Source organism: Callorhinchus milii, unplaced genomic scaffold (assembly GCF_018977255.1).
Source record: "Callorhinchus milii isolate IMCB2004 unplaced genomic scaffold, IMCB_Cmil_1.0 Scaffold31, whole genome shotgun sequence".
NCBI classification, from domain to species: domain Eukaryota; kingdom Metazoa; phylum Chordata; class Chondrichthyes; order Chimaeriformes; family Callorhinchidae; genus Callorhinchus; species Callorhinchus milii.
Window position 1 is genome coordinate 3,494,672 of NW_024704772.1, and position 17,795 is coordinate 3,512,466.

Below are 17,795 nucleotides of genomic sequence, written 5' to 3' on the forward strand. Positions count from 1 at the left end.
AAAGCACTTCACAGGATAGACTAAAGCGTAGTCACTGTATTTTGTGGGCGAAACTTGGCAGCCAATTTTAGTATTATAAATAGAACTAGATAGTATTATAACACAAAAAATTCCGACGTTCTGAATCAGAGATTTGTCTGAATTGTTCAGACATCTAGTGTGCTCGGACCTGCACCTTTTAGCTTGAACATTTTTGTAAAGTCAAACCATCTGGGGAACAAAAAGTGCCTTGAAAGTGTTGTGGTTTAAAATTAAGTGGTTAAGCAATCGCTAGGCAGGCAGCCCAGGCCCTCTGATCTTTAATGGTTTATTATTTATCCAATGGCCATTGCAGTGAGAGAAACACATTTCACCAGCAGGAAAATAGAGCAACATGTTGTTAGTTGGAGGGCCATAGAGCTGAGGAGGGTAGGTTGTCTCTCAGCACGGATCAGCTTTGTATCAATGACGTATGGTTTCTGCAGCGTCCAAATTTCCTGCCTTCAACAGTCGGCTTTACAGAGAAAAAGCCCTGTCCAAGATATTGATATTTGACCAGTTTACAACCTGACCTGTGAATCTGCAAAGCTGGGTGGGAGGGAGCAAAGAGATGCTTCTAACCACGTACACCTTCCAGTTCATTATTGCTATTATATAACGCCTCGGAGCATCTGGTGTCATGTTTCTTATTGTGTAACCCTCTTTTTTTACCCTGAGGATTTTGGCACATGCTGTGGTGTGTTTGGCAATAAACTGTTAAGGGCTGCACCAAGTCACGCCAACGCGATTGCAAATGTACCACAGCTTCACGTGGGTTTTTTTTCTAAAAAGAATATTTCTTTGTAAAGGTGAAGTGTGGAAAAAACAGTGTGAATTCCTTCATCAGTCTGTGAGGTTATCGCTGGCAAACCTACAGCGACACAGACCTAGAATCAATAATATCTCTCAGAATATTAATAGCTGGCACATAGAAACCAGCGTGAGGATCATTTACTGTAAAGTATTTTCTGGTTTTTTTTAGTTGGCGTAATGTGATTGAAATGGAATCAGCAGGTGGCGTCATTTTAAAATGAAGGAGAAAAATATAGGAAGTGTGCGTTGTCCTGAATAATGCACAGATTCCAACCGTTGCGAATTTGCACGTGCAACCATGGCGTTATATAATAAGTGTGTTCAACTTGCTGTCTGTCTGTCGTGCATTGCCAGATTTGTGCTGGGTTTTTTTTGGAAACACAAACGACAGCTAACCGACCGGCCGGTCGACTGACTGTGTCTGAAAACACTTTAAGACGTTTTAGTAATTCCAAGCGTGTTGTAGTGAAACTATGAGCTGCATTCTGACTAACCTTTTACTTTACAGCTAAACTGCTTTCTAAACAAAACCAAGTTTCAAAACTATAATGTGTGTGGATTTATTTATTCGTTTTTTTTAAACAACTTCCATTCAAGAAACAGGCCTTGAAATCAGACGACGACAATCCTCGCATTTGATATAGTGAAGTGCCTTATGGCGTTGTCGAGACGTCTCAAAGTGCTTCACGAGATACACTGTGAAGTGAAGTGACTGTATATTTTGTGGGTTAAACAGGACAGCCAATTGCGCACAGCAGTGTCCCAAAAACAGTCTGGGATTATTTATTTTTAATTTTACACGTGGGGAACTTTCCGTCTGGTTTGGACACTCTTTAAGCCCGGTGATGAGTTTCCCCGTGGCTGACCATTATATCCCACAGTCTCAAGTGTGTTATGTATCGCTTTAGTCTGTTCTCCCCACAGTTCCAGTGTGAGCAAACCCTGTCCCTCTGTCATTCTCTGTTAGTGCTGTGTGCAGCCATTGGCTTTTATTGTCAATTAATCGATGCTTTAATTTGCTCTGGCCTATTCCAGTGTAGCTCATAAAGTTATAGCCAGCCCCAGAGACTAACTTGCTTCAACAAACAAAAACAAATGACATTATTATTATATTTATTTATTTATTTTGAAGGGATTATTACCCCTGTAAAGCGATTCCCCAATCAACTAGCAGCCAGGGTCCTACTGACTGCCGGTAAACAGAGGTGTGTGGAGAAAGGAAACTTGCCCAACGTTTTGCCCCCAGCCTGGGAATCAAACCCAGGTCCTTTCGCTCGCGAGGCGAGGGCTCTAACCACTGAGCTACAGGACTAGCCAGGTGTTAAACAACAACAACAACTTGGATTTATATAACGCCCTCCACGCCGGATGGCGTCTCAGAGCGCTTTGAAGATGTTAAATCACTCACTAAGCACATGTTAGTAACTGCCCATTGTTTTGGGAACCCATCACACTCTGGAACAATGATTGAAATGCAGAAACTCTTCAATATTTTTTTCGGAATAGTATTTTGCAACACTTTTTAGAATTTTTTTCTCTTAAGATTTTTTTGGAACACAAAATGATTGCTTATTCTGAGTGAAGGAGTGCTTTCAGTGGAAACTCTCTTGGTTGGAAAGGCTTGCTTCTCGGAACATAGGAATTGGAGGAAGCTATTCAGCCCTTCAAGCCTGTTCTACCATTCTATTTGATCATGGCTGATCTGTGCCTCAACTCCCTTAGCTCTATATCCCTTGATACCCTGACATATCTATCCACCTCAGTCTTGAAGATGTGAATGGATCCATCATCCACAGCCTTTTGGGGAGAGAGTTCCAGATTTCTACTACCTTTCAGGTGAAAAATTGCCTCTTAATTTCACTCCTAAATGGCCTGGCTCTAAATTTAAGATTATGCTCCTTGTTCTGGATTCCCCATCAGAGGAAACAGTTTCTCTGTATCTACGCTATCGAATCCCTTTATTATTTTAAACACCTCAATCGGATCACTCCTAAACCTTATAAACTCAAGGGAATAGAGACCAAGTTTTATGAATCCTGTCCTCATAATTTAACCCTTTAAACCTGTTGTTTTTTAAAAAAGCTTCAAAATCAGGGATGTGTATAAGAATTTGCCAAATTCTGGATGCAGAAGTGCTACTACATAAATAGTCGATCTAGACCCAAGTAGAGTTTCAAACCATTTTCTTCCATATATACAGTATGCATTTACAAGGTAATTCTCTTTATACTGTACTTGGGATGTTGCTTCATGCAAGAAATATATTGAGAACTTTGGAGCACATTTAAGTTTTCACGGTTCGGATAAAATAAAGGCCCTTCAGACAATTTGATGTCATCCCTCCAGAACACTCACTCAACCCTCCCCCATCACAGCATCAAGCTGCTTTTTAAACGAGTCCCAGTGATCTGGCCTTAACCACCCTTCCTGGTAACCCTGTTCCAGTTATTAATTCCCCTCTCGGTAAAGAGATATTTCCTGGTGTCTATCCTAAAATTGCCCTTTTACAATTCTAACCCCCAAATCTCTTGATCTACTGTCTTGGTGCATCTACACAACTACATAATAACAATAATCCTTGCATTGTTCAAGACATCAAGAATATACTGTAAAGTGAATTGACTGTATTTTGTGGGAGAAACGTGCATAGATATACATAGTGCCCCTCACGCAGGATAGATTCATAGACTGTTACGGCACAGAAGGAGGCCATTCAGCCCATCGAGTCTGTGCGGCTCTTTGACAGAGCGTCACTCTCACTAACCCCAATCACCAGCTTTCTCCCCATAACCCTGCAAACCCGTCTTCAGATACCTATACAGTTCTCTCTTAAAAGCTGTTATCGAATCGGACTTCACTGCCCTTTCGGGCGGATCATTCCAAATTCCAATAATTCGCTGAGTGAAAACATTTCTTCTAACCTCTCATCTGCTTCTTTTGGTAAATATCTTAAGACTGTGACCACGAGTCACAGACACACCTACCAGCGGAAACAGCATTTCCCTATCTCGCCTGTCGAAACCTTTCATGATCTTGAAGACCTCTATCAGGTCCCCACGTAACCTTCTCTGCTCTAATGGGAAAAGTCCTAACTTCTCCACTGTCCTCATAGCTAAGGTTCCCCATTCCTGGTATCATTCTCGTGAATCTCCTCTGCACCCTTTCCAGTGCCTTAATGTCCTTCCTGAGGTCAGGTGCCCAGAACTGGACGAAGTACTCCAGCTGAGGCCTAACCAGTGTTTGTACAGATTAACCATAACCCCTACTCTTATACTCTATGCCCTACTAATGAAGCTCAGTACACCAAATGCCCTTTTTACTGCCCTATCTTCCTACTCTGCCACCTTTAATGATTCGCTGACTTGAACGCCCAGATCTCTCTGTACGTTCACCCCCTTAAGATTGAGCTCCAAGTCTATTTTGCCTCCTATCATTTTTCCTCCCTAAGTGTATCACCTCACACTTATCCACATTGAAATCCATCTGCCACATGTCCGCCCATTCCACCATTCTGTGTATGTCTGCCTCCACTCCGTCACAATCTGCTTCACTATTTACTACCCGACCTAACTTGGTATCATCTGCAAACTTGGAAATAGTGCTCCCTGTGCCCAAGTCCAGATCATTAATATATATTAGAAAGAGCAGTGGTCCCAATACCGATCCCTGGGGGACACCGCTGCACACCTCCTTCCATTGCGAGAAACACCCATTAACCACCACCCTCTGCATTCTGTCACTCAGTCAGTTCCTAATCCAAACTGCCACTGTCCCATTAATACTGTGGGCTTCTAATTTTTGTATTAATCTCTTATGCGGTACTGTGTCAAAAGCCATTTTGAAATCCATGTAAATAATGTCCATCGCATTTCCCTCATCAACCCTCGCAGTCACCTCTTCAAAACATTCTATTAGATTTGTTTGGCAAGATTTGCCTTTAACAAATCCATGTTTGGGGTCTCTAATTACCTCGTGTTCCTCTCAGTAGAGATTTATTCTGTCCCGGATTACGGTCTCCAGTAGCTTTCCTATTACCGAGGTTAGGCTGACTGGCCTGTAACTTCTGGGTTTGTCTTTCGGCCCTTTTGTAGAGTGGGGTAACATTAACCACTCTCCAGTCTCTTGGCACCACTCCTGTGTCCAGAGCTTAAACTTATTGATCTACAATCCAGTAGATGGAGGTGTGAATATCTCAAACTCTGACCTCTCGTTTTGATGACAGGCTTTCTAGCATTCAGTCATTAATCGGACACAGAACAACAACAACAACAAGATTTCATTCATAGAGCGCCTTTCACGTCGGGAGGACGTCCCAAGGCACTGGACAGTTGGGTCAGCACCTGAGCAGGGGGAAATGGTCAGGGTGAGGGGAGGGAAGGGAGGGAGTGAGGAGCGGGGAAATGGTCAGGGTGAGGGAGGGAGGAGGGGAGGGGAAGTGGTCAGGGTGAGGGGGAGGGGGAGGGGAGGGAGGGAGGAGGAGGTAGAGAGTCGAGAGCGGAGCTGAAGGCTGAAGGTCAAAGAGAAAGGTCTTGAGACCGGCCTTGAAGGAGGAAAGGGAGGAAGCGGCGAAGGCACTGGTGGATGGAGTTCCAGAGCCTCGGGGCTGAGAGGCTGAAGGCCACCGATGGTAGGGCGGTTGGGACGGGGGATGTGGAGCAGACCGGAGCCAGAGGAAACGGAGGGTACGGGCAGGTAAGTAGGGGAATAGTAGGTCGGAGAGGTAGGAGGGAGCGAGGCCGTGAATGGCCTTGTAGGTGAGGATGAGGATCTTGAATTCGATCCTCTGGGGGATGGGGAGCCAGTGGAGGCGAGCGAGGGCGAGGACGAGGGTGAGGGCGAGGGTGGGAGTGATGTGGCCGCGGTGTCTGGTGCGGGACAGTACAGGAGCTGCAGAGTTCTGAATGACCTGCAGTGTGGAGGGAGGGCCGGGAAGGCCGACGAGGAGAGAGGTCCCATAGTCCAGCCTTGAGGTGATAAAGGTGGGACCAGAGTTTCAGCCGCGTGAGGGGTGAGGTAGTGCCGTAGTCCGGCCATGTTCCGGAGGTGATGGAAGGCGGTGCCAGTTGTGGTGCGGATTTCGGGAAGAAAGGACAGTTCAGGGTCGAACAGAACACCGAGGTTCCTGATGGCTTTGAGAGGTGGAGAGTGCGGCCTTGGATGCTGATGCTGTCAGCGTCTGAGATGCGGAGGCGCTAACGCGAGCCAATGGGTCTTTTCTAATACTAAATCTAAAGTTTGTTTTTTACATTAATACTTTTAATAATAATAATCCTTACATTTGATAGTAAAGAGAATTGCCTGAGGTTTGGCCCTGCCCGGGAATCGAACCCAGGTCCTGTCACTTGCGAGGCAAGGGCTCTAACCACTGAGCTACACGACTCAACGAGTCCCACTTTTATTGGTCTTGAAGATTAAAGAAAGTTGGCTCTGTCCCCATCAGCAGATAATTCGGCCCATCGTGCCTGTGCTGGCTCTTTGGAAGAGCTACTCAATCAGTCCCACTTCCCTTCTCTTTCCCCCATACCCTTGCAAATGTTTCCTTTTCAAATACCTATCTAATTCCGTTTTGAAAGTTATATGTGAATACATATAGACTACGCTGGCACTCCTATGGGCAGGTGCTTTGTTGGAGGTGTCAGTTCCTCAATGTCTTGCCCGATTTTTGATCTACTCTTTATGGATGTAAATCTTCTACCTATTCCAGATGGAAGAAATCAAACCCATCTCTAGTCACAGCAAACCTGAGCATCCAGCACCATCCGTTCTTCACATCTGTCTTTTAATAATAGTAGCAATCCTTGCATAAGCACCTTATCACATCTTCGAGACGTCTCAAAGCTCTTCACAGAATATACAGTAAATTGAATTGCCTGCATATTTTGTGGGCGAAACACGGCAGCCAATTGCGCACAGCAGCGTCTGTCCCACAAACAGCCGTGGATTGAAGAGGCCAATTTGTTATTTTTTGTTTTGAAGGGATTATTATCCCCAGAAAAGCGATCGGCCAATTCCGCGGCACTATCGAAAAGGGAAGGGAGTCTCTCTCCTGGTTTCCTGCCAACAATACCCCCAAATAAAATTGCTTATTCCCTTCCAGGCTTCGCCTTTCACATAGTTGCCGAGTAGTTGCCCTCCCATTCAAAACCTTCCCAGTGGGTGATGTGATCAGACACTTAATAAATTCTGGTCTTAAAAACACATTCCAAATGAAGACAGAATTGAATCTTTTACAGTTTAAGGCAAAGCTGAGGTGAATTCATCAATTCATTCCGTTTGTCCCATACTTTAATTGCGTCATTCAGATTGTAGATGAATTTGCTGTTGTAAGCACAGGAGCGCTTGAACCTATTCTGTTATAGCCTCTGCTTCTTGCCTCTCTCCAGAAGTGACTTCACGTTGAAAATAATCTGAACTACAATTTGCTTCCCTTCACACACCATCTACACAACAGAATTTCCCCCCATCTCACCCCATCATCTACAGGGTGTTCACAAAGTCCTGTTACCCCCCATCCCGCCCAGTGTGTTTTCCTCTACAGTGCACTGACCAACAACTGAAGCACGCGGAAGAATGATGATAATTATATTTAGAAGTTACTTCATTGTATTCAGTACAAGTGTTTAACTGTATTTAGACCCCAGAGGATTGGTGTGTTGTGTTTGTGTGTGAGCGCCAGCATTTTCATGGCAGATGTTTGGTGCTCTGTACCATGATAGAGTCAGTGAGGAGGGAGTCACTGGTATCAGACATTGTTACCCTCCACTCACCTGCAACAGGAAATAAATTTTGTTGTAAGAAAAACCACAGTAGAGGGGGTGGTGGTAACAGGACATACACCCCATCTCACCACACCTGTCATTTACATGTCACCTCGGTTTCAAACTGTTGTTTGACCATGGACTGGAGGGTTGATATCCCACCCTTGAAGGTGGAAGGATCATAGAATGCTGGAATCTTACAGCACAGAAGGAGGCCATTCGGCTCATTGTACCTGTGACAGCTCTTCGGAAGTGCTACCCAATCAGTCCCACTTTCCCCATATGCCTGCAACTCTTTCCTTTTCGATCACCTATCTAATTCCCTTTTGAAAGTTGTTATTAATTCTCTTTCCATCACCCTTTCAGGCAGTGCATTCCAGACCCCACCATATCTAAGCAATGGAAAAATGGTGCAGCGTAGATTCACAAAGATATTCCTAGGTTTGTGTCACGTAGAGATTTGAGAAGTTGTGGGCCTTTCACCACCAGAGATGAGAAGGTTAAGGTGTAGTTGAAGGCTATTCAAGGTTATCAACGGGTGTGATGGGATAATTTGATATAGCGCCTTATGATGTCTTTGAGAAGTCTCAATGTGCTGAACTGAAGTGAATTGACTGTTTATTTTGTGGGTGAAACAGTTGTTTCCACCGATTGGTAAATCAGTTGCAAAAGCGCACAAATTTAACATAATGTCAAAAAGGAATTAAAGAGGAGATTAGAAAAAAAATATTACACAGTCGAACTGTGAATATCTCTGCCACAGACCATAGTAGAAGCAAAGACCCATTAGTTATATTAAAAGAGAATTAGATAAATGCATCAAAAAAGGGAATATTAAATAATAATAATCCTTGCATTTGATATTATCACATCATCGAGACGTCTCAAAGCGCTTCACAAAATATACTGTAAAGTGAATCGACTGTGTGTTTTGTGGACGAAACGCAGCAGGCAATTGCGCACAGCAGCGTCCATCCCACAAACAGTCGTGGATTGAGTGACCAAATGATTTATTTTTGAAGGGATTTTTTATCCCGGCAGAAACGAGATCCACAAATCGACTAACAACCAGGATTTTACTTACAGAGGTGTGTGGAGTGTAGGAAACTTGTCTAGGGTCCTCTCCCAAGTCTTCTCGCTTGCCGGGCGGGTGCTCTAACCACAGCACTCCCAAGAATTCGAAACAGACAGACAATTTTAGATGCAGTGCACATGATATTCAAATCAGTTGTAAAGGTTTATTGAAACTGAACCCAAAGTTTAAAGTGAGAACCCGACCTTGGGAAGCCACATTTCCTGCCAGTTATGGATGCGGATGTGATTACCACAACAACACATTGTTAATATAGCCCACAGCAACCACCGGGAAAATACCTTTACAAAACTCAGAAGTTTTTTCTTTCAGAACGGAAAGGCAAGTGGGAGTGACACAGTTATTGACCTGACTGGGGATGACGAGGATGATCTGTCAGCACAAGGTACAGGAACTCAGGGATTCTCTCCCCCACTTGGTGATGGCTCTGGCCCTACAACACACAGCCCAGAGGTGCTGTCCGCTCCAACTCCAACTGTGAGGCTGAGCAATGAGGAGTGGGGAGGGGGGTGACTATGCGTATTGTCTGAGAGGTAGGTTTTGAATTGGGGTGCAAAGACAGGTAGAGAAGGCAAGGCAGAGGGTTAGAGGCAGGAACTTCTAGTGGTTAGGGGTGTTGTGATCGAAAGCTCGGACACAAATAATAATAATAATCCTTGTTTTGATACAGCGCCTTATCATGTTGAGACGTCTCAAAGAGAGTGCTCTAACCAACAGGACTCCTGTGGTGGTTGGTGGGTAATGCTCTGCAGGCCTGCGTTAATTAAGTGGAGTGGGGGTTGGGGTGGGGGTGGAGGAATGGGATAGGAGCAGATCAGAGAGTTCGAGGTGCTAGGGGTGAAGGGATTTCAGCAGGATAAGCAGATGGATTATTTGGCTGTTTTCGGGGTAAGTTGAGCTTCGAGACGTTTGCAGACCGATGACGTACTGTTCTCTTCCCCAGACGCCAGGAAACAGAATCCGAGTGTTCCCCCAGCACAGAGCCAGCTCCCGATCCCTATACCTGCTCCTCCCGTCCCTCTTCAGGCACAGATCCGACCTGTCGCGCCCTCCCAGGCAATCCTACAGCCACAGAGCTCAGTGCAAGTCCACTTGGGGTCACCTCAGAGCAGCTCGGCAACCATTGGGTTAAACACACAGAGCGTCAGCCTGCACACAACAACTCCAGGTATTGTATTAAATAATAATAATAATCCTTGCAGTTGATGCAGAGCCTTATCATGTTTTCAAGATGTCTCAAAGCGCTTCATAGAATACACTGTAATGTGAATTGACTATATTTTGTGGGCAAAATGTGGCAGCCAATTGCGCACAGCAGCGTCCCACAAACAGTCGTAGATTGAGTGACCACATTTGTTTTGAGGGGATCCGCCAATCGACTTAACAAGGGAGTTCCTACTTACTGCTGGGTAGGCAGAGATGTGTGGAGTAAGGAAACTTGCCTAAGGTTTTGCTCTGTTTCTACAGCTTTCTGTATTTCTGTTCATTCCAGAACTTGCCTTTCATTGTTATACTTTATCACTAATCCCCTTCCTATAGAAACCTTACACCACACACTCAGAGATCCACAGGAAACCCAGGAGAATATTGCACACATCATAGTCCTCTCTCTACTTTTTCCCCCCAGTTTAGCCAATTATCTCCAGCCCTAACCAGGTGGTGGGTTAACCTATTAGTCTCGTTAACCTATTAGTTTGGCTCAAGTTGTGTCTTCAAGGTCTGCGTTCAGACTTGAGCTTACAGTCTGGGTAGCGGGGCCGCCGATGGTGGAGTGGAGGGGACGAAGGACAAGCAGGAGGCTGGAGCCAGCCGAGCGGAGGCAGCGGGGGGAGGAGTGGGGGGGAGCAGGTCGGTGAGGTGGGGAGGTACCTGGGACTGACGGGATTTGAAGAGGATGTGTTGGGAGCCAGTGAAGCCTGCTCGGGGGGGGTTGATACCCCCAAGGCCGTGTGGTCTTGTAGCTAAGTTGACATAATGTTCTTCCCTTACCAGGACAGCCCACGGTGAGCCTGTTGCCGCAGCAACGGCCACAGATGCCCCCACCCACATCACAGGCCCCCGTCCGGCAGCAACTCCCCACTCTGCAGAGAGGAGGCAGTACGGCGGTGGTTTACACGACGGCCCCCGCTTACCAAAGCCACAGCACTGTGCGGGCCATCACCACGTCCAGCCAGAGCCTGAGCCAGGGCGCCCGCCAGCCCAGCCCACAGGCACCCAGCACAGGTACCACCTCATACACCGGCTTCTCTCGACAGTGACCCCAACCGCAACACGTACACACACACTCACACCAATACACACACACACTCGTGCACACACACCACACATACACACCACACACACACCACCCACACATACACCACACACACACACCACACACACACACTACACATACACACCACACATACCACACACACACACCACATACACACACACACTCGTGCACACACACCACACATACACACCACACACACACAACACACATACACCACACACACACACCACACACACACACACCACACACACACCACACATACTACACACACACACACACCACATACACACACACACTCATGCACACACACCACACATACACCACACACACACATCACCCACACACACTACACAAATACCACATACACACACACACGTGCACACACATCACAGCACACATGCCCGCGCACCATACACATACACAGCCACACCCATAACAACAACAACAACTTGGATTTATATAGCGCCCTCCATGTCGGACGGCGTCTCAGAGCTTTACAGTAACGGATGCTGGGGCCAAGCCGGGGGGAGGGGGAGGAAGGTGACCAAATGCGCGCACCATACACACACACACACATATCCCTAATCTCTGTCTGGAATAAATAATAATATAATCCTTGCATTTGATACAGCACCTTATTACGTTTTTGAGGCGTCTCAAAGCGCTTCACAGAATATACTGTGGAGTGACTGTATATTCTGTGGCCAATCAGTATGAGACTGGGACGTGGCGCGAGATCGGTCTCCCCAGCTCCACCATTCATAAAATCCAATTCATTCAAAGCTCCACTGCCAGTATCCTCATTCGCACCAAACTCTTTTCTCCCATCACCCGGACCCTCGCCAGGCTCCACTGCCCCCTATCACACACCCTAAACCCCGTATACCCCACCCCAGCCCTCGCCAGGCTCCACTGCTCCCTATCACACACTAGACCCCGCAACCCCATCACCCAGACCCTCGCCAGGCCCCACTGGCTCCATATCACAGAATAGATCGATTTTGAGATCCTCTCATATGTATACAATTCCCTTCACGCCCTGACAGCTCTCTGTGTTTATGAGTGTCTGTGTGAGTGTCTCTCTCCTCTGTATGTGTATTTATGAGTGTGTCTGTGTGAATGTTTAGGTGTGTCTGTCTCGCCTCTATGTGTGTGTGTCTTTCTCTGTGTCTGTGAGTGTGTGTGATCTCTGCGCTGGTGCCCCCCTCTCTTCCCCCCCAAAAAAATGGTCTCCCTAGTTTTTCTTCAATAAGAAATTAATATTTTTTTGCAACAATCTAATATGTATTAGTTTCTCATGTTTAGTTCTTAGCAGTAAAGTTGGTTGTGAAATGTACCTCAACAGCACCAGTCAACTCCCTGTGCAAGTGGTAAATTTCCCCCGCAACTTCTGACAAATATTTCCGCACTTTTCTATTGGGCCACGTAATCCCCCCCGAAATCAATCCATCGATCGACCAACAATCCTGGTTCCTACTTATTAACCACTCCACTATGGGACTCCCCAACCTTGTGTTTCTCTAACAACTTCACACCTCAACAAACTCTGTATAATCTTTGCCACATTGTGTATTGGTGTAGTGCCCTGGCTGATGGTTGTGTGTGTGTTGGCTGATGGTTGTGTGTGTGTTGGCTGATGGTTGTGTGTGTGTTGGCTGATGGTTGTGTGTGTGTGTGTGTTGGCTGATGGTTGTGTGTGTGTGTGTGTGTTGGCTGATGGTTGTGTGTGTGTGTTGGCTGATGGTTGTGTGTGTGTGTGTTGGCTGATGATCGTGTGTGTTGGCTGATGGTTGTGTGTGTGTTGGCTGATGGTTGTGTGTGTGTGTCTGTGTGTTGGCTGATTGTTGTGTGTGTGTGTATATTGGCTGATGGTTGTGTGTGCGTGTTGGCTGATGGTTGTGTGAGTGTGTGTGTGTTGGCTGATGGTTGTGTGTGTTGGCTGATGGTTGTGTGTGTGATGTGTGTGTGTGTTGGTGATGGTTGTGTGTGTGTTGGCTGATAGTTGTGTGTGTGTGTTGGCTGATGGTTGTGTGTGTGTTGGTGATGGTTGTGTGAGTGTGTGTGTGTGTGTTGCCTGATAGTTGTGTGTGTGTGTTGGCTGATTGTTGTGTGTGTGTGTGTGTGTTGGCTGATTGTTGTGTGTGTGTGTGTGTGTTGGCTGATGGTTGTGTGAGTGTGTGTGTGTGTGTGTTGGCTGATGGTTGTGTGTGTTGGCTGATAGTTGTGTGTGTGTGTTGGCTGATGGTTGTGTGTGTGTTGGTGATGATTGTGTGTGTGTGTGTTGGCTGATGGTTGTGTGTGTGTGTGTGTTGGTGATGGTTGGCTGATGGTTGTGTTGCTCTCTTGTGTTACAGCAGGTTTGCCGGTCAGACTGCCACATGCAGCCTCCTACATTGTGAACAACGTGATCTCCATCCCAATGATGTCCACTCTGCCCCAATTCACAGTCCATCACCGGCCTCCGCAGGTACAGCTCTGCACCAATATCTACACTATAATATAACACAGCAAAACTCACACAGGTCAAAATCCTTTCTGTATAAATTGTAAATATATAATCATTGCATTTAATCCTCGCTCAGCACCTTATCACCTCATTGAGGTGTTTTAAAGCCCTTCACAGAATATACTGTAAGTGTAGTGACTGTGTATTTTGTTGGCGAATCGAGGCAGCCAGTTGCGCACAGAATGTGTCCCACAAACAGCTGTAGATTGAGTCATAGAATCATAGTATCATAGAATTGTACAGCACAAAAAGAGACCATTCGGCCCATCGAGTTTGTGCCGACTCTTTGAATAGAGCAATTAATGTCAATCCCACCCCCGGCCCTTTCCCCATAACCCACAAACCCGTCCTCCTCAAATACCCGTCCACCGCATTTTTAAAAGTTGTTATTGAATCGGCCTCGACTGCCCTTTCAGGCACTGCGTTCCAGATTCAACTCACTGCGTAAAAACATGTCTTCTCCCCTCGGCTTCTTTTAGAGACTGTTTTGAATCTGTGACCTCGAGTCACCGACACTCCCACCAGTGGGAACAGTTTGTCCCTCTCTAACCGATCAAATCCCCTCATGATGTTGAAGACCTCTATCAGATCCTCGTAACCTTCTCTGCTTCAATGAGAATAATCCTCACCTCTCGAGCCTTTCCTCATCATTACGGTCCCACATTCCTGGTCCCATCCTCGTAAATCTCCTCTGTACCCTTTCCAATGCCTTAACATCCTTCCTATAGTGCGGTGCCCAGAACTGAGGCAGTATTCTAACTGAGGCCTAACCAGTGTTTATATGGGTTAATCATAACCTCCTGACTCTGGTACTCTATGCCCCTATTTACAAAGCCCATATGCCCTTTTTACAGCGTTATCTTCAAGGATTCAGTTACCTGCCCCCCCAGGTCTCTCTGTTCTTTTAACCCCTTAAGATTGTATTACCGCCTATATTGCCCCTCATTCTTTCTACCAAAATGCATTACCTGCATTTCTCCACATTGAAACTCGTCTGCCATGTGTCGCCCATTTTACCATTCTGTCTATGTCTTCCCGCAGTTGGCTGCTATCCTTCTCACTGTTTACTTCCCTACCTAACTTTGTGTCGTGCTCAAGTTATTGTTCAAATTTATTTTGAAGGAATTATTAAGCCCGGAAAGCGATCCGCCAATCGACTAACAACCGAGTTCCTACTTTCTACTGGTAAACAGAGGAGTTTGCAGTGAGGAAACTTGCCCAACTCAGAACCTCTCGCTTGCGAGGCGAGTGCTGTAACCACTGAGCTACAGGACTGCACTAAATTGTATATCTGCCCAAGTCCTGTTCAAAAGTTTAGATTCTATGCAAGTTTCACATAACTCATACTTTGCATAAGTCACACAGGATCCCAACTGATAACGTGTGATGTGAAGTTTACTGTAATAAGTTTAAGCAACTCTGAGACTCTTCCCACATGAAGGGCAGTGTATAACTACAAGTTGTTTGATGTGTGTCTGACACCCGTCTGGTCACGGTGACGGGTTTCTACGTGTATCTCCCAAAGACCTACAAGAAGTTCTTTTTGTGTGTGTTTTACAGCAGGACCCACCGCGCCCCATCCACCCAGCGCCCCTCCCCGAGGCCCAGCCCCCCCAGCGGTTACCCCCAGAGGCAGCAAGCACCGCTCTCCCACAGAAGCCCCATCTGAAGCTGGCGCGAGTGCAGAGCCAGAACGGGATTGTGCTGTCCTGGAGTGTGCTGGAGGCAGACCGCAACTGTGCTCCCGTCGACAGTTACCATCTCTACGCTTACCACGAAGACCCGGCAACCACCAGTGTGTCCCAGTGGAAGAAGATTGGGGAAGTGAAAGCCTTGCCCCTGCCCATGGCCTGCACCCTCACACAGTTTGTGTCCGGCAGCAAGTACTACTTCGCCGTCAGGGCCAAGGACCTTTACGGACGCTATGGACCTTTCTGCGACCCGCAGTCGACAGACGTGATGTCAACTCAAGGGAATTAACTAACGAACCCAGGATGATGGATTTTACCACAGAAACCCGAGCAAAGACGTTCTCACATACACACACAACAAAATAGCCCCCAAACAAATATTTTTTCATTCTCTTGTGTTTTTTTTTACATCATGCATGAAGTGTTGTAGGTTTTTTTCTATCTAGGCGTCTGGCTCGCTTGTTATCTGTGTACACTACACTGTATATACATATACAAGAGGGTCGAGGTATGGATTTGTGCCGTTATAATTTTTGCAGCATCATAAAGACAGGAGATATCGCAGAGGGACTGCGTCGATGCTGGATTCTTGCTGAAGTTCGGCTGTTCACGAGGGAACAGGTTGCGAGTAACGCAGTGAGATATTGTGCTTCGTCTGCGGTTGTCCATTGTGTGGCGAGACGGGTGTTTCAGTTGAGAAGTTCCCAAATGTGGCGTGCGATGCAGAGCCATTAATTTACCCACGTTTCCCTTTATTTTTTATTGTGCTCACTGCGGACAGGGGGGGGTTTAGTTCAGCCTTGTTCGTTCGGCAGGAACTGGCCACAGTGATCATGGGATGCATCGATTTATTACGTTGTGATATGCTCCTGAAATCAATGCAAACTTCCACCGGACTGTATATACTGGGAGGATAACGTGAGCAGTGAAACGGGGGCAGGTCAGAGACAGAGACACGGACCGAGCAGCCCCTCATGTGGAACTGACCCATTTTAACAATCAGAACTTTTTTCAGTTTAAACAAAAAGATTCTATGGTCCTTGTTGCCAAAGCCTTTATTAAAGGTATTATAATCAGAGCAGATGTAATTCTCATCTTTTGAAAGCCACGATCAGGAGCCATCGACAGTCAGTCCAACACAAACAGGAGCCACCACCATATGTGTGACACTATCAGGAGCCATCACAGTGTGTGTGACACTATCAGGAGCCATCGCTGTGTGACACTATCAGGAGTGATCACTGTGTGTGTGACACTATCAGGAGTGATCACTGTGTGTGTGACACTATCAGGAGCCATCGCTGTGTGTGACACTATCAGGAGTGATCGCTGTGTGTGTGACACTATCCGGAGTAATCACTGTGTGTGACACTATCAGGAGTGATCGCTGTGTGTGTGACACTATCCGGAGTGATCGCTGTGTGTGTGAGACACTATCCGGAGTGATCACTGTGTGTGACACTATCCGGAGTGATCGCTGTGTGTGACACTATCTGGAGTGATCGCTGTGTGTGTGACACTATCCGGAGTGATCGCTGTGTGTGTGACACGATCCGGAGTGATCTCTGTGTGTGTGACACTATCAGGAGCGATCATTGTGTGTGTGTGACACTCAGGAGCGATCATTGTGTTTGTGTGACACTCAGGAGCGATCATTGTGTGTGTGTGACACTATCAGGAGCGATGGTCGTGAGATAAAGCATTTTTTTGATATGGAAATCTGAGTTGGACCCTATTAAAGCCACTGCGGCTGTGTTTATTGTTGCAAAGAAACCAATCTAACTTCATGGTATCGTTACATACAGAAAACATTATTGCACAGGAGTGTGTGCACAATGAGACTGTAACGTGACAGCGCCAGACAGACTGTAAATGACAGTGTGAGGTCAGACAGACAGACTAACAGTGACAGTGTGAAGTTAGACAGAGACAGACAGACAGACAGTGACAGCGTGAGGTCAGACAGACAGTGATGGTTTGATAGTCTCTGACAACTCGTCCCATCACCTCTGCTATGTCTGAGAGACGTCTCAAAACGCTTCACAGAATATACTGTAAAATCAAGTGACTGTGTATTTTGTGGGGGGAATAAATATTTTATATTCTGTAAACCTGGAGAACTCATCGGGAAGGACAGCGGAGTCCTGCAGCTGAGAGGTCGGAGGACAAGTCTCACAAGTGAGAGACATGGGTTCAATTCCCGTGAGGACAAAACTTGGGCAAGTTTCCTTACACCACCTGTCTGTACCCGGCAGTCAGCAGGAACCGTTGCCTGTCGATGGCAGTCGCTTTCCCGGGGCTAATAACTCTTTCAAAAAACAATAATAATTGGGTCACTTCAACCCACGACTGTTTGTGGGGACGCCGCTGTGGGGTTGCGCCGACAAAACAACACAAGTCACTACACTTTTTCCTCCACCCCCCGTACTGTCTCGTGCGGTGTCCCTCAGGGTCTGTCCTCGGTCCCCTCCTCTTCACCCTCTATATGCTCCCCCTGTGGTGACATCATCCGCAGACATGGGGTTCACTCCCACATGTATGCGGATGACACCCAACTCTACCTTTCCTCCTCTACCCTCAACTCCACGACCCCCGATGTCCTGACAGCTGTCTGTCCGACATCGAGTCCTGGACGAGAGAC

At 46.6% G+C, this 17,795-nt stretch overlaps 1 protein-coding gene across 2 annotated transcripts in view; it reads left to right on the forward strand.

The window, feature by feature from the left end:
- LOC103189678 (activating transcription factor 7-interacting protein 1) overlaps positions 1–16,232 on the forward strand; it is a 102,173-nt gene extending 85,941 nt beyond the window's left edge. The window contains exons 12-16 of one of the 2 annotated variants that reach the window (XM_042344999.1): positions 8,995–9,067; positions 9,626–9,850; positions 10,675–10,905; positions 13,312–13,424; positions 15,024–16,232. In XM_042344999.1, the coding sequence (XP_042200933.1) occupies positions 8,995–9,067; positions 9,626–9,850; positions 10,675–10,905; positions 13,312–13,424; positions 15,024–15,443 (1,062 nt within the window). In that variant the 3' untranslated portion in view covers positions 15,444–16,232. The remainder of the gene's footprint in view (positions 1–8,994; positions 9,068–9,625; positions 9,851–10,674; positions 10,906–13,311; positions 13,425–15,023) is intronic. The other variant, XM_042345000.1, reaches the window with a different exon arrangement.
- The last annotated feature ends 1,563 nt before the right edge of the window (positions 16,233–17,795 follow it).